The 23653-nt window shown below is 41.1% G+C and overlaps 1 protein-coding gene and 1 long non-coding RNA gene across 8 annotated transcripts in view; one reads left to right on the forward strand and one right to left on the reverse strand.

Annotated features, from left to right (window-relative positions):
* The window catches only part of TPK1 (thiamin pyrophosphokinase 1), a 359317-nt gene that overhangs the window by 71630 nt on the left and 264034 nt on the right, over positions 1 to 23653 (reverse strand). For all 7 annotated transcript variants that reach the window (XM_043589802.1, XM_043589806.1, XM_043589804.1 and 4 more), the window contains one exon: positions 20590 to 20701. In XM_043589802.1, coding sequence (XP_043445737.1) covers positions 20590 to 20701 — 112 coding nt within the window. The remainder of the gene's footprint in view (positions 1 to 20589; positions 20702 to 23653) is intronic.
* LOC122488467 lies at positions 1999 to 17361 on the forward strand. Its single transcript, XR_006298619.1, has 3 exons — positions 1999 to 2426; positions 5832 to 5947; positions 17239 to 17361. It is a non-coding gene; the product is annotated as an uncharacterized LOC122488467 (long non-coding RNA).

The following is a 23653-nucleotide window of genomic DNA, read 5'->3' on the forward strand; positions in this document are numbered from 1 at the left end:
AGAGCTTGAGTGCTCCAGGTGTATTTATGCTCCCAAAGTATTTTAAATTACCCATTAGGAAATCCAATTTCCTATTTATAAGACTCAGAAGTGATTTTCCACTGTTCACTTTTTTCTTAATTAAGGATACAGGCCTGTATTCACAGCTGAATTTTTGGTATTCTATATTATTGGCTCTGTAACAGTCAATATTTTAGAATGTCATTGATATCAGAATCACAGAATCAGTTACGACTGGCCACTCGTGGGTTCTCTTAATATTGATATTTTGGGTCCCCATAAAAATCATCACCATCATAGTATCCATTACTCATTATACTCTGTGCCAAGCACTCGATGTACACTATCTCATTTAATCCTTTCGACAGTTCTAGGACATTGTTATTTTCTCTATCACTATTACAGTTTGATGAGAAAATGGAGGCTTAGAGAAGTGAACCACAGGGTCATATACCTAACAAGTGGCAGAACTGATTACTCAAACTCATCACTTCTTCCTTCCAAGCTTTACACTGATTAATGTCCAAGGCATGTAGACTGTGTATGAGAGGGTACCAGAATGATAGGACCCGGTTTCTGCCTTTAAGGAATTTATGATCTAGTGAGGGAAAGGGGCGAAGGAGATTACACCGACACTACAATCCCAGGCTATGAGTGCCTTAAAGAGACTTGCAAAGTGCTTTGAAGATTCTGGGAAACGAAAGATCACATCCAGGTGGGGGTATAAATCTTCAAAAGGCAATTGCTGCTCTGTAGAAGCCCAGAAAATAAGGTGGGATTCAGAAAATGGAAGTGTGTAGTTCAGGGCATCTATAACTGGCCCATTCTAGGCCGCTGGCCTTGAACCATGGGTGATTCACAACAAGGAGCCAAAAACTATTTGGTTTTCGCTGTGGACTGAAAGCCTGTCATCTAGCGGTGGAAGGCACAGACGTGGCAAACTCCCAGATTTTGGACACGGCAGAACTGGATCACAGTGATGGACAGGGTTCCTTAAATTTTTGTTTTGAGGGAGCTCTCAAGGCATATCTTATTTAATAGGACAGAAAAGAGAGCTTCCTTAGCACAAAGTGTCATTTTATTTTTTTTACTTTTTTTTTAAATTTTTTTTTTCAACGTTTATTTATTTTTGGGACAGAGAGAGACAGAGCATGAACAGGGGAGGGGCAGAGAGAGAGGGAGACACAGAATCGGAAACAGGCTCCAGGCTCTGAGCCATCAGCCCAGAGCCTGACGCGGCGCTCAAACTCACGGACCGCGAGATCGTGACCTGGCTGAAGTCGGACGCTTAACCGACTGCGCCACCCAGGCGCCCCATTAACTTTTTAAAAAACGTTTGTTTATTTCTGAGAGAGGGAGACAGAGCACGAGTGGGGAGGGGCAGAGAGAGAGGGAGACACAGAATCCAAGGCAGGCTCCAGGCTCCGAGCTGGCAGCACAGAGCCCGACGCGGGGCTCGAACCTACGAACTGCGACATCATGACCTGAGCCAAAGTCGGACGCTCAACCGACTGAGCCACCCAGGCGCCCCAAAAAGTGTCATTTTTGAATCACCTCAGGTATAATCTTTGATTCCCTCCTCAAAACGGCCTCTACTGCATCCTCTATGTGGTTAAAAAAAAAAACAAATTCAACTGTGGACGTTTAAGGATCTAATTGACTTTATTCAAGGATTCAGGAATCCAGCAGCATCCCACTCAGCAAGTAGAAAGGAGCTGCAGGAGCTGAGCCAATGAAGGCTTTTAGAGGCAGAAGGGGCGGAAAAGGAAGTTTCTAACAAAGAGTGGATTGTTTCAGGCAAGGTTCCCTCCCTTTGGGGGAAGGGTGGGGGTCTATCTTGCGGATTACCTCACTAGAGCTGATCCGGAAATTCCAGATTGACTGGTTAAAGGTCATTCCTGGGAGAGGCTGAAAGTGGGGTAAAGTCTGGGTGTGCAGTTGTAGGGGCTCTAATTCCAGGCTGGCCTTGTTGTTCCTGACTTCCTTCCTTCCTGTCTTTCTCTAAACAATGTCTTGGGTCTGACACAGTCCTCTGGCCACACCACCGCGGCCAGCCCCATGCCAACCTCCTGCTCGGCCGCTGTGTCCACTGTTCCTAACTCCTCCTGGGAGAAGTCACCCCAGCTGAACCTCCAGATAATGATGCAGTTGGAACAGGAGGCCAAGCCTTGGGCTAATCCTTCTTTCTTGATTTCATGTTAGCACTTGCCATCTGACCCAACCCCACAGCAACTTTATATTCTGCACGTATCTGCTCAGGGCTTCCTCTGTGCAGGGACCACGCTCAGTGTTCAAGGTATAGTAGAGAGCTAGACAGGCGATAGCCCCTGCTCTCGTGAAGGTCAACGTTTGAGGAGAAGACAGACAGCAATAATTTAATGAGAGGATATCAAACAGGATGACTGAACTGAAGACAAGAAAACAGGGTGAGTGCTGGTGTGCTTTGTCAGGGCGGGCAGGGATGCACATCCTTTCGACCTGCTCATTAGAGAACACCCTCCATGAAGGAGTAACGCCCAGGCAGACACCTGAATTCTGCAATGTGGGAGGTCCACTGAAAGGTACAGGGAACAGTATTCCAGGAAGAGGAAAAGCAAGTACGAAGAACCTAAGACAAGAACCACAAGGGCAGGAACCAGGCCAGCTCTCAGAGCAGGACTTGCAGCCAGGACAAGAGGGAGGCGTTTATTCTAAACGCAAGGGCAAGTCATTAAAGGTCGGGGTGGAGATACACATTTGAGAAGCAAGGGCATTTGGACGTATTTAAAGCTCTAGGTGGTGATCAGATCAGTTAGGGACAGCTGATAGACAGCAGGGGACTGTGAAACAGACCGAATGGAGAGCGGCATTTTCTTAATGTGAAATGGAGTTGGTAAAATATATCAGTTGACCTCTAGGTAACAAACTTGTCTTCAATTTGTTTGGCTCTATTGACAGGCATGACAGCATTGACCCCACCCATCCACACAGTCTTCAGGTTGTTTAGGTCAAGTACAATAAAGTCACTGAGACACTGGTAGCATTTTCTTCTTCTTTTTTTAAAGGTTTATTTTTTTTTATTTTGAGCGAGAGAAAGAGTGTGTACACATGAGTGGAGGAGGGGCAGAAAGAGAGGAGAGAGCCAGAACCCCAAGAGGGGTCTGTGCTGTCAGTGCTGAGACTGACATAGGGCTCGAGCCCACAAACCGTGAGATCACGACCTGAGCTGAAATCAAGAGTCAGACGCTTAATCAACTGAGCCACCCCGTCCCCCTGCATTTTCTTCTTCTATTCCTACCTTCTTCGTTAAAAAATATATTCATGGGTAATGCTAAACAAGAAACATAGCGAACTGTAAAATTCCACCTACACCACTCCAACCAACTTAGGAGTTAGTTAGTTCCTAACTAACATAGGAGTTCCTATGACTGCCATAGGAATTCATGGTAATCAGTAACAGCCCTGCACACAGCACGAGGCAGCATGAGATGATGGTGTGAGTATGCACAGGCCCCATAACCCTGGACCTCACCCACAGCTACCCTGTCAACCCAAGGAAACACACTAAATCACCAGTAAGGGACAATATTTTAAGAGTGACCTTGAACCTGCTTCAATGAATTTTTAAAACTCAATCAAAATCACTAGTACTTACATTCAGTTACAGATTACTTGTGGTCAAAGTTACAACCATGGTGACTTCGGAGCTGCTGCCCTAGGCCACCAGTGCCATGGTCACTGGCCCCAATGTGCCCTGTCCACTGTTCCCCTGGGGGATTCCAGAGAGGAAATCGGACCTGAGGAACCCTCGACAATCAGTCCTTGCCGTGGTCTGATTATTTACTCAGAAGTTACTCTTACTGGTAAAGATTCATGCCACTTACGATGAGTGCCTTCCCCCATAAGTGTCTCACCCTAACACCTAACTCCACACCTCGCATTGTGATCTTTGTTTCTGTTTTGGAAAGTGGGGCTAAACATTCTCCTCTGAAAAACCTCCACCCTCTACTCTGGATTCTACCCTCCAGCTTCTTCAGGGGTGTCCCCTGCCACCTGCACACCGTCCCTACCCCCCCTCGATTTCTCCCACCTCTCCCTGGATCTCTGCACTTTCTCGGCTCCCTCTTATTTTCAACATAGGCTGCTTGTGCCTTGGACATAAAGGCCTCTTCGATAACACAACTCCATGCCTATGGTTGTTCTTGAACCATTGACAAACTTCTTTAAAAAGCTTAACGTATCTGCTCCCATTGTGCTTTCCACATGCACCCTTTTGCAATTACCTCAAGAAGCAGAAATCTGGCTTCTGTCCCTACTGTGCTCCTACTATTCTGCATTCTCAAGAGTGACCAAATTATTCCTTCAGTGAAGTCCAACAATTTCATTCTTTTGGAAATGATCCCATTCACTATTCCCTCTTTAAATGGCAGCTTCTTTCTCAGATAACTTATACAATCCTTTCTTTTTCCTGCCTTACTCACTATTCCTTCGTTGCCTTTTTTTTTCCCCCAGAGTCTAGTATTTCGTACCAACCTGTAAATAAGCTCGTTTAGAAGGCTAGGTAACCACTTTATTAGTTACTTCTGGTTGGCAATGCTAGAGAAATGCATAAGGTCTGAATATGAAAAAGAGTGACTCTGATGAGTCTTATCTATTAAGTCACTTAAACACCTAGAGTTAAGGTTAAATACAATGGGAACAAACCTAAAGAGGTATACAATCTAGTTACGTGGATAAAATAAAGATACAAAATAACGGGAACAAACATGAATGCACTTGTTACAGTTACAGAATATCGTAGGGCCGTGCCCTGTAGGACACGGTAGAGTAACACTGAGTTCTCTGATTTTCTTCTTTTTGCAAAGCAAATCTTGTAAGTTTCATGAGTGGACACACAATGAGAGAACCAATTTCAGTTGCCTTTGTTTTTACGATACTTGTCCTCAAATTACAGTTTTATATGATTTTCAACATCTGTAAGAAGGGAACGAAGAAAATGAAATGTTTTAGACCTTGCCTCATGCTCAGAGTGGTAAAGAAAGGGGCAAGAGAAATCACCTAGGGGAACAGGGAGATCCTTTAAAACTCCAAATTCCCCATAAGGTGAGATTTCTAGATTCAGGCCTCTGTGGACCATTCCTAGGTAGGCCCCTCTTCCAACATACACTCACTTACACTCAAAAAGGGTCTGTGGTGGGGCGCCTGGGTGGCTCAGTCGGTTGAGTGACAGAGTCATGATTTTGGCTCAGGTCATTATCTCATTCATGGTTCATGAAATCGAGCCCCACATCACTTTAAACCTTACCAAGTTCTGGCAGAGTTTACAGTTATTTTCACCATTAAAATTCAACTTATCCTTTATTATCCTAATTGTTTTAAAGGTTTGTGTTAAAGGTCTCTTGCTTCAACATCTTTCACTGTAGTGCAATTGACTCTTAGAGAATTCATGCGGAGAAAAATGCTCGTGCTAATTTAAACAAGGTTGCTAATGCATAAAACAAGCAAGACACTATTCTAGCCTACCAGGAGGCTGTGCCAGTAACAGGCACCAAATGTGAGGCGAATGCATTCTAGTAAAGGGACTAAGAAATCTGCACAAAGAATGACGCTATCAGGTAAATACACCGTAGGGCTATGCAGTGCACTTGAGGAATTTGGAGGAAAGAGAAAACAGATTTTGTTAGGAAATCTTCATCAAGGATATGATTTGAAGTGGCCCTTGAAGATGAGTAAGATTAGTGGGAGGGAGGGGAAGATGTCAACAGGAGAACACACTCTGGGAATACTGTGGGGTGGGGTCATGTCTCGTGGGAGAAAAGGCATGTGCTTTGGACCTCCAATGCTTTTTGCAGGCATTCAGGAGGAAAGAACAAAACGAACGAAGAGGGACAACGCTGGAGACTTAAAGAGACTGAGACGGTTTTGTTCAAAGTCATTCATTTTAAAGGAAAGAGAACCCGATCCAGAGGTAGGTGGGAGCGGTGGTCATATTTGTATCAAAATGACAGCGGAACCAGGAAGAGAACGAAGCCAGCATCACCCCCCTCATTCACTCTGTCCTACATGCACAAACCAGATTTCCTTGTGTTAGTAACGTAACATTTCTTTTCCTTATCTATACAATATCAGCCTCTGGCGGGATACAGGTCAATGGAAAACACCACAAGGGTCAGTTTGTATTTTTCTTAATTGCCGTTGCATTTAAACTGCCACTGATAGCTTGCAAATAAATACTTTTTAAATGGGTAAAAACAAAAGTTGGTTACCAGTTGTAGCTGGCAAAAAAAAAAGAAAGAAAGAAAGAAAGAAAAATCAGAAAGCCTTCTTGCTGGGATAATTTTGCCGTAAGCACATTCTTTAGCACACACCCATGCACACACACACACACACACAGAAGGAAAACCGGATTTAGGGAAGGGTAGTTGAGGGAGACAAGTTGTTAATTTGCAATTATATGGGTCCAGCAAACAGATGAGTGAAGAAGGCCAAGGAGATGTGCCCAAAGGAAAACCGTGCAATTGAACTGAGGAGGCTGCCAAACTGTGACGTTGGCACAGGGCTGTGGGGAGACAGGATCGCTACTAATGAATCAGTATCAAAGAGCGCTTCATTGGCTGCAGCCAGACCTTCAGCCCCGTCTCAGTGTAAATGAGGGGCAGTAATTATTTCCCATTCCTGGCTTCACCGTGAACTTCTGAGGGGTGAGAACCTTCAGCTGGAGATTATGAACCGCAGTGATGCCACAGGACATCTTCCTCCTTGACGTTCAAAGCACTTCCAAGTAGCGAACCACATCACAGGAAACCTCTGAGACGGGTCTGCACGTGCAACATCAGCTCCCGACCCGGACACACACCCTCCGATTCTGGTCCTGTTACTGCTTCCTTTAACTGCCGGCCCATAGGGAACGGAGGAGAAGGAGGTCTCCTTGAAAAACTAAGCCGTTGGCATTTATAACCTGGACTCTCCCAATTCTCCGTGGCTTCAGCAGCCGGTGCTCAAACTGAAGAAAGCCTTGACATCACCTACCCATCCTCATCATACAGACGAAGAATCCACCTGGAGTCCCAGTTCAGGATCTGAACCCTACTGTCCTGTCCTCTTTCCTCTGCATTGTTAACCCAAGTAAACAAAGCAGACATTTTTCTGCTGCATTTCAAGGGAAACTCAAGGTACAAGCTGTACAGAAAGAAGGTAACTTATGTTATATAATAACCTCCAGGGACTTATTTTGTCAAGGGCTTTTGTCAAGCATTGATGTATCCCTTTTTGGTTGTTTTTAATCTCAAAGCCAGAGGACTGCTACCCTCTCTTGCTAGTTCAGTTCTATTCCCTTCTGTGGGAGAGGAAAGAAAACTACAGGGTAGTTTCCTGATGCATAATTAAGCTTGAGAACTTGCCTCCTCTCTTTGTAAATTGCATCTCGAGTTTCCCTTGAACTACAGCCTCCCCCGCAAAAAAGCCCAAATATTTCTTCACTACAAACTTTACTTGGGGTACACAGTTTTACAGAAAAGCTCTTTTAAGTGGGATGCTTCTATTTTAGCCTGCATACTGGACATTTCCCCAGTTTGATCTCCCCTTCTTTTAATTTGAGCCCAGAATTCTCCAAATATTTTCTGCTTTTTCACAGTTTGGCCTCCAAGCAATCTGGAGGACAAAGTGGCAGCTCGCCGCTGAGAAACCTGCAGGCTGTCTAAACCTCCTGCAACCAAGCCATCCTGCCCTTTTTATCACTGTTCTTTCTTTTTCATCCTTGAATCTTCAGACACTCAAAAATTCTCTTTTAACCATTTGTCCTCTTTGTGAATGCTAAATACATTTTTTTTCCACTTGAATCTTTATTATAAGTATCTTGAGAACCATGGTGACTGACATTTGGCTTATAATCACCCCAGAAATCAGAAATCGCAGTGACCAAAATTACACCTGAATTACCCACCTCTCCAAAGCTGTGTGGCTTATGATCTTACAGAGTGGAAAGGAGTTGTCTTTGGGGGGGGGGAGGGGCTTGCAACATGATTTTAATTGCCAAGGTGTTAATTTCTATCTCCGATGTCTTTGATGCTGCCCAAACTTAAGGAACATTTCTTTCATTTAGAGAAAGGATTTTGAGATAGGTTATTTCACAATGTCCAATGCTTTTAAAAATAGATACATAATTCACCCGTGATGGATCCATCCTATGTGCACAGAGGACTAAGTTAGGCAGTATGAACTTGGGACAATTCATTTAACATCCTATGACTCAGTTTCCTCATCTATCAAATGGAGATAATATTCTGCATTAACAAGAGGGGTGAGGTGGAGTGTGGAGAAAAGATAGGTGGGAGATGTGAATGTACTATTCACAATGCAAAGTTTGATCATTTGGACACAGTAGAAAATTATACCCAGCGGGCTATTCCCATAGTAGAAGTTTATTCACCCACACCCCTTGATTCTTTCTCTACAACACATGTAATGACCAAAAGTTATCGCTTTCTTGTCTCCGTATATTAGCTGGATGGTTGAACGCACAGAGCGCTCTCTGAATCAGCACAAAAGTGCAACCTGGAGGAGGGGACATAGAAGGGGACTCCCCAGCTTACACTAAAGTCATTCTCATCCATCAACCTGCCCACATAAATACTGGGAAATCAACTCATTTAAAAACTTGGGAGGCAAACCTGAGTTATAATAGTGTTCTTGAATGCAGGTCAGTGAAAAATTGGTCTGCTCACAAATTCCCATTTGTCATATTGCCTACGAATGCACGTTAATTGTTTTCATATTTAAATGCCTAGAATCAACCATAATAAATGTGTGTTGTCAGGTTGTAGGGAGTTTTCTAAAAACAAAACAGGATGATTATGGCATATAGTAAATTATTGTTGGTTCCTTGTGCTCTCAGCAGAATCACAAAAGGGCAAGGCCTTACGAGAAGAAAAATCGTTCATGTCTGGTTCAAATCCTACAACACAGAAAACAGAATTGGAGCTGGGCTAATGAAGGAGGTATCTAATACAAGTTTGTATAGGCCATATGTTATTGGTCTTAAGCATCTGAAAATGTAATATTTGCTTATAAGTAGAATACTTGAAAATCCTTCTCAGTGACATAGTCTAAATGCTAATTCTGCTCCTCTCTTTGTCCTATTCTCTCCAGAGAAGTAATATCTACTGCTCATCAGCAACACCCCTAACGTTGCCTTCTTCATGAAAGCTAGGTACCAGAGCTGCCCACGACTGTCACTTTGCGCAGTGTTTCCTCAGGGCTAATATTTAGAACATATCAAAAGTTGCAGTTGTGTGGTCTATAAGCCCAGACTGACCAAATCTAGGTACATACTAAGAAAACTCAAACTTGTAATATCTCACAGTACAAGTATGTGCACGTGGCCCAGGTGTCTGTGTGGGCGGGGGTGGGGGGGGTGGGGGAGGGAGAAGGGTAGGGATAATGGTGATAGTGGCATAAATAAACCAGTAATGTGATGGAATACGGGTGCTCAGTTAATTAATTAATAAACACCTGCTTGCTCTTTAGTGACCTGGAGAGCCCGGAGACTAGTAATACGTGGCTATGTAAGCAACATAAGGAAAAGTCAAGCTTTCTGCCTTTTGCTTTTTTACCATCTTAATCACACATCAGATTGCTGCCTGTTTTTGATGGAACTATCAGTTTCTTATGTAAATACAGCTTCAAAGGCTAATAAAAGGTAAGAAATGTAAAAAAGGACAAAAAAATAAACAGGAATATGTCTAATAAGAGACTGCCTACAACCCCACAGCTGGACGGAGCTTTGGCTCTGGTCTATGCAAACCTGACTCATTTCTCGGTTCTCAGGGATCAGAATATATTCTTGGCGAAACCTGACTTCAGCCTTTGGAGAACAAAAACCAGACGGATGGAAAGTGTTACTCTCGTTATCTTTGTGGGCACCAAATAAATCGTGCTCACACAGTCTGCTTTGTTTTTATGTTGTCTTGAGTCCTTATCACAAGTCATCTGAGGCCAGATGAAAGACAGCACTGAAATTCAGCTTCTCAACGGCAATATAAACAGTTCTCATACATTAATTTCCAGAGTAACTGTAAAGATTCAATGACCTAAAAACTGCACTCAGTAAGTATTATTTCAGAAAATTATTTAAATCATTGATTACAGACCTGATATGGGAGGCTGAATAATATCTCCACTACCTCCCCAAACGTCTACACTGCAATCCCTGGAAGCTGTGAATAAATTAATTATATGGCAAGAGGTGTTTTGCACGATGCGACTAAATCAAAATTTTGAGATGGATTGTCCTAGATCATCCAGGTGGTCCCAGCGTAATCACAAATTCCTTAAAAGCAGGAAGTTACAGAGCCAGAGTCGGAGGAAGAGATGTAACAACGGAAGCAGAGGACAGAGAAAGGGATTTGGTGATGCTATGCGGCTAGCCCTGAAGACTGTGGAAGGAATCACGGGCCAAGGGATACAGCCAGCCTCCAGAAGCTGGAAATGGTAGGAAAAGGATTCTCCACTCAAGCCTCCAGGAGGAAGGCAGCTCTGTCAACACCCTGATTTTCGTTTCTGAAGACCCATGTAGGATCCCAGTCTCCATGACCAGAAGATAAAGGACGCACTACTTTGGGCCACTGGTCGGTGGCAATCATTTGTTACAGTACCAATTTGAATCTCATATACCTGGAAACTTACATCATGAAAACTAACAAATATGGTTATTCTTAATCTATCAAACATCACACATTTTAGATTTATCTATCTTTCTATGTATTTAGTTCCCGTGACCAAGCATCAAAATTTCCTGCAGTGAGAGTAGTGAAGGAGATCGGGAGGAGAAAGCTCTATGCCCGGAGTCGAGACACCTGGGTTTTAGGTCAGCTCTAGTTCCAGGAAGCTGTGTGGTTTGTGCAAGTCATTTTGACACCTTAGTTATTTCACAAAATCACAGGTCTCAACAACCAATGACATTATTAGGATACTTTCATCTTGGCATTATGGTATAATAATTATTCCAGAATCTAAATAAAAGAGACAGTATTCATACAGTTTGGCTCATACATCATAGAAATTGCCATTTGCTGGTACTTACTATAAAGAATGCATTAAAAAAATCAAGATGTATCAACAAGATTTCTTTTTTTTAATGCATTCTATTAGTAAAGAAAGTAATATTCTGCTATTTCCATAATGTAGTCCCAAAGCATAAGAAATTGCTCACCAAGGCCTAGAGTAATGAAACTGGTAAGTGCTGTTATATTAAAGTTTTACCAAATACTTGGAAATATTCAGTACACTATAAATAGAAATGCAAGGCCTCCTTGAAAAACGTCTGTGAAAATATTTATTTGCAGTTATTATCCTAAATTATATAAATAATATAAATGTAATATTGTAGGTATGGCCATTATAAGAAATAAATCTTTCATCCCTGTATTACACGTGTACATTTACATAAATTTGTTAAAGAACTTTTTTATTTGTGAGTTTTGAAAAGATTCTTAGTGGAAAATTATTAATGAAGAAAAATCAATACTGGAATTTATAGCTAGCACATTCCATTTATAAATAAAAATGGGCTATGAAAACATTAATGACTTTTCTAAATCAATCATTAAAGGCACAGAGATTGAACATCATTGATGGCTCACTGAACACAGAAGGGGGAAAGATTTCTCCTATCCATGTGTAGAGATGGTGCTTTTTGTTTATTTTTATTTTACTATTGTTTTTTCAACGTATACTTCATTGTCAAGGTGGCTAACATACAGCGTATACAGTGTGCTCTTGGTTTGAGGGTACATTCCCATGATTCATTGCTTATATACAACACCTAGTGCTCATCCCAACAAGTCCCCTCCTCGGTTGCATTTCTACACACCAATAATGAAGCAACAGAAAGAGAAATCAAGAAATCAATCCCATTTACAATTGTACCAAGAACCATAAAATACCTAGGAATAAACCTAACCAAAGATGTATAAGATCTGTAAGCTGAAAATTATAGAAAACTTACGAAGGAAATTGAAGAGGACACAAAGAAATGGAAAAACATTCCATGCTAATGGATTGGAAGAACAAATATTGTTAAAATGTCAGTATTGCCCAAAGCACTCTACACATTCAATGCAATCCCAGTCAAAATTGCACCAGCATTCTTCTCAAAGCTAAAACAATCTTAAAATTTGTATGGAACCACAAAACACCCCGAATAGACAAAGTAATGTCAAAAAAGAAAACAAAAGCGGAAGGTATCACAATCCCAGACTTTAGGTTCTACTACAGAGATAAGTGGTTTTTAAAATAACTTTTTTTAATACATAATTTTCACGTAAATGCAACTTCTTCCCCATAAAGCTGTGCTTGCCTCAATGTTCAGTGGTCTATACTCCTTAGAAAGGCCAGCCAGCCACTGCTGTTTATTAATTAGAAACAAGATGGCTCTGTAGGTCTCCTTCTCTCCCCCCTCCCCTCTTTGTGGCAGTGAGCACACAAATAAAAGAAGGCAAAGGATCAGAACACAGGCCAGGTATCTCCTGCAACCAGAGTCCCCTCTATGCTGTGTCCTCCCCAGATCTGCATCCTGCCTGCTAGACCTACTTTCCTTTTGTCTTGCCTTTGTTGCCCTGGTTGACTTCCCTAGTGTTTCCCTCTTGAATGCCTGGATTTTAAGAGTATCTGTCAGTACAGAAGAATGAACCTGGACCACTTTCTTACACCATACCAAAAATAAACTCAAGATGGATGAAAGACCTAAATACAAGACAGGAAGTCATCAAAATCCTAGAGGAGAAAACAGGCAACAACCTCTCTGACCTCAACCTCAGCAACTTCTTACGTGATATGTCTCCAGAGGTAAGGGAAACAAAAGCGAAAAGAAACTATTGGGACCTCAAGATAAAAAGTTCCTGCACAGAGAAGGAAACAATCAACAAAACTAAAAGTCAACGATGGAATGGGAGAAGATATTTGCAAATGACATATCAGATAAAGACTTAGTATCCAAAATCTATAAAGAATTTACCAAAGACAACACCCAAAAAACAAATAATCCAGTGAAGAAATGGGCAAAAGACATGAATAGACACTTTTCCAAAGACATCCAGATGGCTAACAGACACATGAAAAAATGCTCAACATCACTCATCATCAGGAAAATGCAAATCAAAACCATGATGAGATACCACCTCACACCTGTCAGAATGGCTAACATTAACAACTCAGGCAACAACAGATGTTGGTGAGGATGCAAGAGAAAGAGGATCTCTTTTGCATTGCTGGTGGGAAGCAAGCTGGTACAACCACTCTGGAAAACATATGGAGGTTCCTCAAAAAATCAAAAATGGAACTACCCTATGACCCAGCAATTGCACTAGTAGGTATTTATCCAAAGGATACAGGAGTGCTGTTTTGAAGGGGCACAAGCACCCCAATATTTATAGCAGCACTATCAACAATAGCCAAAGTATGGAAAGAGCCCAAATGGCCATCAACTAAAGAATGTCTAAAGAAGATGTGGTATATACATACAATGGAATATTAGCAATTAAAAAGAATGAAATCTTGCCATTTGCAACATTGTGGATGGAACCAAAGTGTAGTGTATTATGCTAAGCAAAATAAGTCAGTCACAGAAAGACAAACACCCTATGATTTCACTAAGATACAAAACAGACGAACATAAGGGAAGGGAAGCAAAAATATGATAAAAACAGGGAGGGGGAACAACATAAGGTACTGTTAAATATAGAGAACAAACAGAGGGTTGCTGGAGGGGTTGTGGGAGGGGGGATGGGCTAATTGGGCAAGGGACAGCAAGAAGGACACTTGTTGGGGCGCCTGGGTGGCTTATTTGGTTGAGCATCCGACTTCGGCTCAGGTCATGATCTTACGGTTCATGGGTTTGAGCCTCGCGTCAGGCTCTGTGCTGACAGCTCAGAACCTACAGCCTGCTTTGGATTCTGTCTCCCTCTCTCTCTGCCCCTCCCCCACTCATGTTCTATGTCTGTCTCTCAAAAATAAATAAACGTTAAAAATTAAAACAAAAAGGACACTTGTTGGGATGAGCACTGCATGTTAAATGTAAGTGACAAATCACTAAATTTAATCCTGAAATTTTTACGCTGTATGTTAACTAACTTGGATTTAAATTTAAAAAAGAAAAAAGAAAACTGTACTTGAATAATGAAAAAGAAAACAAATGGCAAAATGAAGAAAAAAAAAAGGGTAGATGTTAGTATTATCCTGACACCAAAACAAGTCAAAGACATCACAAGAAAAAAAAAATCCACAAAACAATGTATTTTAGTTTATGGATGCAAAAATCATCAACAAAAAAGAAAACTGTGAACCAACAGTATATAAAAAGAATTATAAGTCATGACCCAGTGAGACTGATTCCCAAGGATGCAAATTTGGTTTCATATCCATAATCCAGTTAATGTAATATATCAATAGAATTAAACATAAAAATCACATAATCATCTCAACAGACAAGATTTAAACAAGCACAGCCCACACTATTTCATGATAAAAACACTCAACAAACTATGAACAGAATAAAATTTCCTCAATCTGATACAAGACATCTATCAAAAACCAATGGTTGGTGTCATATGTATGGTGAAAGACTGGATGCTTCCCACCTAAGATCAAGATCAGGACAAGGAGGTCCACTTTGCTGCTGTCAGTATTATTTGAATAGTTAATATTGTACCATGGGTTCTAGCAAAAACAACTTGGCAAGGACAGGAAATAAAAGAATCCAAATGAGAAAAGAAGTAAAATTACCTCTATTTATAGAGGACATGTTTGGATACATAGAACATCCTAAGAAATCGTCTAAGATACCATGAGTACTCATAAATGAGTTTGGCAAGGTTACACAAGGTCAACTGATACAAAAAATCAACTGTCTTTCTATAACTTGTACCGAACGATCCAAAAATGAAATTAAGAAGAGAATTTCATCCGCTATAGGATTAAAACAATACAACATTTAGTAATAAATTTAATAAGTACAAAACTTGCAGGAAGAAGACAGCAAGACTTTGTTGAAAGAAATTAAACATCTAAATGAAAGTACCCTAGGTTCATGGATTGGAGGACTTAACATTATTATAAAATGGATTTACTTCTCAAACTGATCCGCCGAATCAACACAATCCTAATCAGAATCCTAGCTGACATCTTAGAAGTCAATAAATTAAACAAATTATATAAACAAATTACGTCTATGCATATAATTTGATAATTAAGTTCTATGCTATTTGATCTGCCATATTTTATCAGTTCTAACATGTACATTTCTCCCTCATCTCTGCAGTTATAATTAGTATTTTTTTTCCTTAGTGAACAGAAAATAATAATGCATCCCACAATTGATGGCATCTTAAATGTGATGAAATACAGTCATTTCACCTATTTGTACACTTAAGAAAATGGTTTGGGAGTGGAAAACTTTCACTAACAGCTTCCTTGTGGCGGCGGGGGGGGGGGGGGGTGGGGGGGGGGGAACTGAGGCAAAAAAAAAAGCCATCCTTATTATCATGTTTGTTCTCTAATGCACATGTTTTATGTAAAAATTTTAACAGTATCTTCAATTCAAAGTAGGTCACTGGTTATCAAAGAATTAATAAGATATGAAAGATACTGTCCTTGAATCAGATAGGAAACACTGAAGTCCCAGTTTCAGGGTGCCCTTTTTTAAGCACCAGATTGGAAAAGCAATAGTTAATAACAAAGACACCAAAAAACGTAAAACACTTCACGTTAGTGGCACTAACTCACAGCAGGACCTCTGTGTTAACAACCCCCAAACTTCCCTCTCTAGCACAGACCTCTCTCCTGCATGCCAGACTTGTGATCCTAACTGAGGGGAATCACTCTGAGTCACAATGGGGTGAGAATTAAGGCTGTTTCTCACTGAAACTCCATCATTACCGCGTGAAAAATCTTTTCAAATGGGGTTCTCTTACTTTTTTTCTTTCAAAACTATTTCACTAGGGTTAGATTCTCGTCTCTTTCAGTCAGTGCTATGAAATTATCTCATTCTGCCATTTATTTCCGTACTTTGAAAAAACACATAAAAGAAGGAACGATGGCGGCACAATTTCACAATCTGTGAGTGTTATAAACAAGAGGGCTGGGCGAATGGAGGGCAATTCCATTTGATATTTTCTTAGGCCAAAGTGTAGAGGAGTTAAAAGGTCTGTCCTGGAGAATTAAAATTCTTCTTAATCCTTTCCATTTCTTGCTCCTACCTCCTGCCTTCCCCTGTACATGTGCCTTCCTCTGGTTTTCTTCTCTTTATCCCGAATTCGTTTTAGTGCTTTCTTTTTAACATCAACTTATCTTATATGGAGTCTTTCATATACTAATTGGAAGCAAGGAAAAATAGCATACGTGACCTGATTTCAAATTTTTAGTGCACCCATCCCTAATGATGTGAATTTGGGCAAATCACTGCCTGGAGCTTGGAACTACCATGTCCTTATCTGAAAAATGGGGACATTTGAAAATTTTTCACAGTCCATGAACCAATTATCAGAGCTGAGGAAAATTAACTAGAACCAAAGATAGGTCACACTTACACATGTGGTGGTAAAACTGTAGGACGTCAAAGAAAAACATAATGTCCAAAGCACAGAGCTAAAAACATTATATACGAATGAGAATCAGTTTGCTTAACTGCGGATTCATCAGTCGCAGTAAGAGAAACCCGTAAGAGTATGGCCCAAAGAAAGTGAAAATAAGATTTTATTATATGAATAGCTAAACTGTTCATCAAGATGGCAGACGAAGAGAAGACATTTTTTTGACAGAAGAGCAGACTCCCACGCATTCTCTTCTTCCTCACTGACAGAACCGTGGTTTCACTCGGGATCCCTATGTTTTTAGAGGCAAAACTGTACATCCCAGCCTGTTTTGCAGCTAGGGTGGCCGTTTGATACTTCTGGCCATTGAGGCAAAAGATTGGATGCAGGAAGAACTTCTGGAAATGGTGGAATCCCTGAAGCCTGGTTTTCTTGCCATATGTGCCAGCCCATCCTCCTGTCTTCCCTTCCCTCTCTCCTGAGGCTGACGAGGGACCACAGCGGCTGGAGCTACAACAGACACCTTAGGATCTGGAGGCAAAGGCTGAGGAAACCACAGAAGCCATGCCCTGTAACTGCTTGGCTCTGGACTTTGTCACATGGGGGGAAAGGAATAGGCCTTTTTAAAGCTACTATTTCAGCCAGTCAGAACTGAACACATTCTTATTTCTTACAGAGCAAAGAAGAAAGAAAACTTCATTACCACCCAAAATATGACTGTCCAGGGGAGCCTGGGTGGCTCAGTTGGTTAAGCGTCCCAGCTTTGGCTCAGGTCATGATCTCAAGGTTCATAAGTTCAAGGCCTATGTGCTGACAGCTCAGAGCCTGGAGCCTGCTTTGGATTCTGCGTCTCTGTCTCTCAGCCCCTCCCCCCGCTCTGTCTATGCCTGTCTCTCAAAACTAATAAACATTAAAAAAATTTTTTTAATGACTGTCTATAGAAAACCTTAGTGAATCTCTACTCACATTTTTAAAAAACAATAAAAGCATTCAGCAATAAATTGATAACAATATACTAAAAGTCAATTGTATGTCTATGTACTACCAAGGAACTCAGAAATTTAATTTTTTAAAAGGTATAATTTACAATAGCAACACAAAATATATGGTTCCTAGAAATAAATCTTATATGAGATGTACAGGATCTTATGGACAAATTTTTAAATTATTGAAAGCAATTAAAAAGTTCTAAAAGAGAGATATATTATGTTTATGGATAGGATGACTCAATTACACATAGGAACTTTCTTCCCCATTTGTTGTTTTCTCGCAATTAATCTACACATGAAAAATGATTCCAATAAAACATACAATGGGACTGTGTGTATGTGACACCTGTCAAGCTAATGCTAACATTTATGAAGACGAAAAAGCCAGGAGTAACTACAGAAAGATGCTTTCCCTCAGCGGTAACCAGAGACCGTAATGAAATATCACCGACATGCATCAGACTGGCAAAAATGCTGAAATGTGACAATATCGAGAATCGCGTGAGGATCCAGAGTGTGGGAACCCTTGCGTTCTCCCGGATGAGCGCACGGTGGCTTTCCCACTGTCACTGTCAGAGCAGTGTGGAACACTTAGGAAAAGTGAAGGCGCTCAGGTCCAGGATGCAGCTGTTTTACTCCTGAGTGTGCACAGCCTAGAGAAAACTCTGGTCCCAGAACCATGTTCCACAATGTTCCCAGCACACTGCGAGGAAATAAAACACTGTCCTACAGACAGGCAACTTCAGAGACAGTTAAGTTTCACTTCTAGGTGACTGGTACAAAGGCATCTTTCACACTCGTTTTAAAGACAGAGTGTGATGAGAGATATTGCAAATCGAAACAGGGAAATCGGGATGAGTTTCAGAACTTGTGACATCATATTTTAGAGCGGGTAAAGCCTGGGAGAGAGCCAGTCTCCAGACCACATGAGGGAGACATCGATCGGTTTCCTTAGGAGGACGTGCGTCCTCTCCTTGACCTAAGAAGTGATCAGCACCTGACTTGAGTTACTGCACCTCCTTTCTCTTCCCCTGGCCAGGCCACACTGTCACTTCGTGGGTGTGACTGACAAGTTGACACTGACCTCAGGCCTTGCCTTTCCCAGACAGTGACACCGAGTTAAGCAGAGGCCCTGTCCTCTCGGTGACAGAAATCTTGACACTGCTCTTCCAGTCAACACTGTGTCATTTCCCAGCTGGTATTACTACTTTTTGATGAAGTAATATTACCTGTCACAAGACCCCATTAGTTAGCACTTTCACCACAGAGAATTGATGAAGCGGTTTTTGTCTCAATTTTCTTGTTTTGCATACTCCATTAAGTTGCTATTTCCATATTTTACATAAAAATTCTAGACGAAAAAAATAATTATTTCAAAAGTTAGTGCCATCCATACACATATAAGTAAGTAACAATATGGAGCGTTTCTGCAGGATTGGAACATTATCATGGATAAAAAGATTAAAAGCCACGTCATGCCCAAGGTCCCCTTCCCAGAGTCAACTTCATTTTACAGAATTAGGGAGCGCTTATTACTGTGGGACAGCCAGGTCACAGGATGTTCTCAGGAGCCTGGAAGAATCGACTGTCACCCTCTGTGTCCGTCAACCAGCCCTGCAAAGGGAGCTCACTGCCAGATCCAGAAGGACCTCACCAGTATCTAGACTCGGTCCTGGGAAAGAACAGAACTCTAAAAAGTGTAATTGGTTTAGGTTGCAGATGTTTTCACAGAAAGTTTCTAATGGGAACTCATGTCAGTTTTAGCTAAACAGCTTCAAAGCCCGTCACTGATTTCCCTGCACCAGAGCGGATCTGTCTCACCATCCTTTCAAATTCTGATGAGCTCTCCAGACATTTGCCTCAAAATATCTCTCGTTTTTCCTAATTGTTTCAGCAGTGGCTCGCAGAAAAGGCTTTTAAAATATCTTTTTATCTTCAAATTATTTACTTCTTGAAATATTTATTTCCTTGTGGGAACCTAAGAGTTATACATGTTCTAAAAGAACATGGCTCCGTATTTTGGTTTTTACAACCTTAGAGGTACTGGTCAATCAGGAGACAATCCCTTTGACATTCAACCAAAGCTCTTTGATTAAACTGCCGTTTTTCTTAAAGAGACTGGAGTTGACTCGTTTCACAAGCCTGACAGTTTATTGTGGAATCAGCCTTTAATTCATGAAAAGATACACCTCATTTTTTGTTCCTTTCAAATCAGACACTTTAGTATAATTTGGACTTATTACAGTTAATAAGTACTGGGAAACACTTTAAAACTTAGTAAGAGCAGCTAATCTTACAAAACCTCAGAGGTTTGATTATGAAGAGAATTTACTACTTTGGTCAGAATTCCTGCTTATCTGGAAAAGTAGAGGGGGTTTCAACAACACAAAATCATGAAGAAGGTTTCGCAAACAGTTCTTAGATTCGGCACTAGAAGTAGAATCCATAAGAGAAAAAAAAATCAGACGTCATCAGAATTAAGTTAATGAATTTAGTTAATTAAATTTCAGGCACTGAAGAGATTAGTCAAAGACTCTGAGAAAGTATTTGTGAGTCATGAATCTGATGAAGGACTTGTATTTGGAATATATAAAGAAATCTTACAACTCAACCAAAAAACAAAAATAACGCAATTAAAATACGAGCATGAGATCTGAAGACATTACTCCAAAATATACAAGTGGCCCCTGAGCGCCCGAAAAGGCGTTTGGCATCATCAGTCATCGGGGAAAAAGCAAAACCACAATGAGGCACCACTTCATAACCACGAAGATGTGTGGAAACCAAACAAAAAGAAAATAACAAGTGTGGGTGACGATGTGGAGAAACCGGAGACCTCACGCGTCGCTGGGAGGAATACGAAACGGTGCTGACGCTTGGGAAGACGGCCTGGCAGTTCGCCGGCAGGCTGAACACAGAGCTGCCTAGAAGCCAGAAGCTCCACGGCTAGGTGTGTACCAGACAGAGGGGTATTTATCTCACCGTGAATTATATACGCTTAAGAAAGGAAACCTCCCTTTGGCAAGGGTTTTACTCACTGAGGTTCCACTTCAGGCCCGTTGTGGTGACATGATTGCAAGGCTGTCCGACAGGAATAAGGCCACACCAGTCGCCTTCCATCCCGGTATCTACATGCAATTTGTGCTTTCCCTGAAGTAGAGAAAGAATGATCATCGACACGGTGAAGAAAAAGGGCAGGGGTCAATGTACACTCAAGACCTGGGGAGGCGCGCGGACCGTCCGAGAACTTCACGTGGCTCATCGTACTTAATCCTAGCCACAATTTTATAAGGTAGCTTATTGTTACTTCTCATTCTTACATATGAGAAAGGTGAAGCTTGCAGAGATTAAATGTGTCCAGGCCCACACAGATAACAAGGGGGCAAACCAGGATTCCTATCTGTACTTGGCAATTCTGAAGACTGAACGGAATCCTCATGCTAATGATGTCGCGTTCTGTGTGACAGAATTCTAGGGTCTTAGTCAAACACTTGGTCAGGTGTAAGTAAAACATTGCTTCCTAAGTACAAGCTCTACTTTATCTCAGAACCGGGCTTCTAGCTTTCTGAATTCCATGTCAATCCTGCTAATGGTTAGCCTTTCTACATTCATGGTTCCTGTAGGACACGTCCAATAAGAAGTGCCTCTGCCCGGAAACGGTATCTACCCCAAGGAATGAGAACGCTTCCTCCATCTGGATTATGAAAACCGATATAATTTACCATGTTTTCGATTTTTCAGTTTATAAGAAGGCTAAAGTTAAATGTAATGTTCAACCAAGGCTACAATGGGTTTTTTTTTTTTGGTTTTGTTTTGTTTTGTTTTAGTTTATTTATTTACTTTGAGAGAGAGAGAGAGAGAGGGAGAAACAGAGAGAGAGAGCATGTGCACAGCAGAGGAGGGGCAGAGAGGAGGAGAGACAGAATCCCAAGCAGGCTCCATGCTGTAAGCACAGAGCCCGATGTGGGGCTCGAATTCACAAACCTTGAGATCATGACCTGAGCGGAGATCAAGAGTCAGACGCTTAACCCACTGAGCTACCCAGGCACCTCTACAATGTTTGATTTTAAATAAAATATTTGGAAATTCCTCTTCTGCTGTAAAGTAAGGACTTTCCATTATCCTTAGAGTATATGGTCTTTGTAGAAGGATACCTCAAGTCCTTATGGGAAAATGCCAAGGCACATATCTATTCAATAATTACATGAAAAAGATATTTTCCATAATTCACAAAACTCTGAACAAGTATGTTCCAAAGGATATTCTTCTTTAATTTTTTTACATTTATTTATTTTTGAGAAACAGAGTGAGACAAAGCATGAGTGGGGGAGGGGCAGAGAGAAAAGGAGACACAGAATCTGAAGCAGGCTCCAGGCTCTGAGCAAGCATTCAGCACAGAGCCTGATGTGGGGCTCGAATTCACGGACCGTCAGATCATGACATGAGTCGAAGTCAGACGCATAACCGACTGAGCCACCCAGGTGCCCCCCAAAGGATATTCTTTATTTTAACAAAATATTATTTAAAAGTATATTTAATATATGATATAATAACAAAGTAAGGTAGTTAAGTCTCCTTTTATAGCATTTTATTTATTCCTTATGACTTTTGGACTCTATTTTAGGCTTCTGAGAACTTACTCTACTGCACATAAGAACTCAACGTCTGAGTAGGCTTTGTCTTTACTCAAAGGATTGCTTTTACTATGAAGACAACTCTCTAAATTACTTATCAGCTCTTGAAATTTAACACAAACTTATGCAGATCTTTATTACCCATACAGTTCATACATACATATATATTTGTGTATATATGTGTGTGTATTTATATTTGTGTATATACATATATATTTGAACGCTTAATCAGGAGGCATAAATTCAATTAAGCGGGCTTAAATATATTCAAACACAAAGAATATGTAAAGAAAACATAAAATATATTTGAACTTGGTGACCATTACTGGAAGAAAAGATAGGCAACACTGGAAATGTACAGAGGCACGCGGAGAAATGTAGGTGAACCGACAACATGATGCATTGTGAAAACAAGGCCCAATAAGAAACAGAATTGTGATAAATCACATAACCCATCTGTGTAAATTAAAATAAATGCAAACAGTAAGACACTTCTAATAATAAAATTTAAATATATATTAGAAGTTTAAATATATATGTATAAATACACACACACTAACCTGCTTGCCTATGGAAAGAGCAAGGAGAACGGGAATGTGGCATAGGGATACAAGGGAGGCAAATGGATGGACCAATCACTGAGGATTCCTGCCTGGACCAGAGAGGATAACGTGCCAGTAACCAGTGAGCGTAAGAGACTCAGCACTGAAATCTTATAAAGAGAACAATATCCTTTTTACTTATCACTTTTACGAAGTGATACAAGCCGGTAATTCTTAGACTCTTCCGAAGAGTCTCAAATAAAAATAGGGAAAATATTCTAGGAATTCTAAACAGTAATTCAAAAAAGAGGAATGACTGGGATATAGCCATGGAAAAAATTTACAAGGAAAAGAAAAACTAACCTTGTTCTTGAATAATGATCTTTGGGTTGTTTTTTTTTTTTTTTAAATATTCATTTTTGAGAGGGGGAGGCGTGCACAGGTGGCGGAGGGGCAGGGAGAGCGCAGGACAGAGGATGTAACACGGCTCCGTGCTGACAGCATAGAGCCGGAGGAGGGGCTCAAACTAAGGAACCAAGAGATCAGGATCGAGTCCAGATCAAGAGTCAGATGCTTAACCAACTGAGCCACCCAGCTGCCCCTGGTGTGTTTTAGATCAATTTAGAGCAAAAGCATAGAAACTGTTAGTATGGTTATAGAAACTTTTACATGTTATAGAGCAAAGCAGTACCTGTCAAAGGGTATGGTAAAGCGGAGTGGCCCTCATTTTCTCATCATTTTCGGGAAGAATCAAGAAATAGTGCCTGGAGCGGCAGATTGGGGGGAGGGGGGGCATTTAAACACTGCTCCAGGCCTAAGTAACTGGTGATGTGGATAACACGCCTAAGCAGCCGAAACGGGAGCGAGGAGGGAGCACTCCAATAGCTGTGTCCTTCTCCGGCCACAGTCCTCCCTCAGACACCTCC

Source organism: Prionailurus bengalensis, chromosome A2 (assembly GCF_016509475.1).
Source record: "Prionailurus bengalensis isolate Pbe53 chromosome A2, Fcat_Pben_1.1_paternal_pri, whole genome shotgun sequence".
NCBI classification, from domain to species: domain Eukaryota; kingdom Metazoa; phylum Chordata; class Mammalia; order Carnivora; family Felidae; genus Prionailurus; species Prionailurus bengalensis.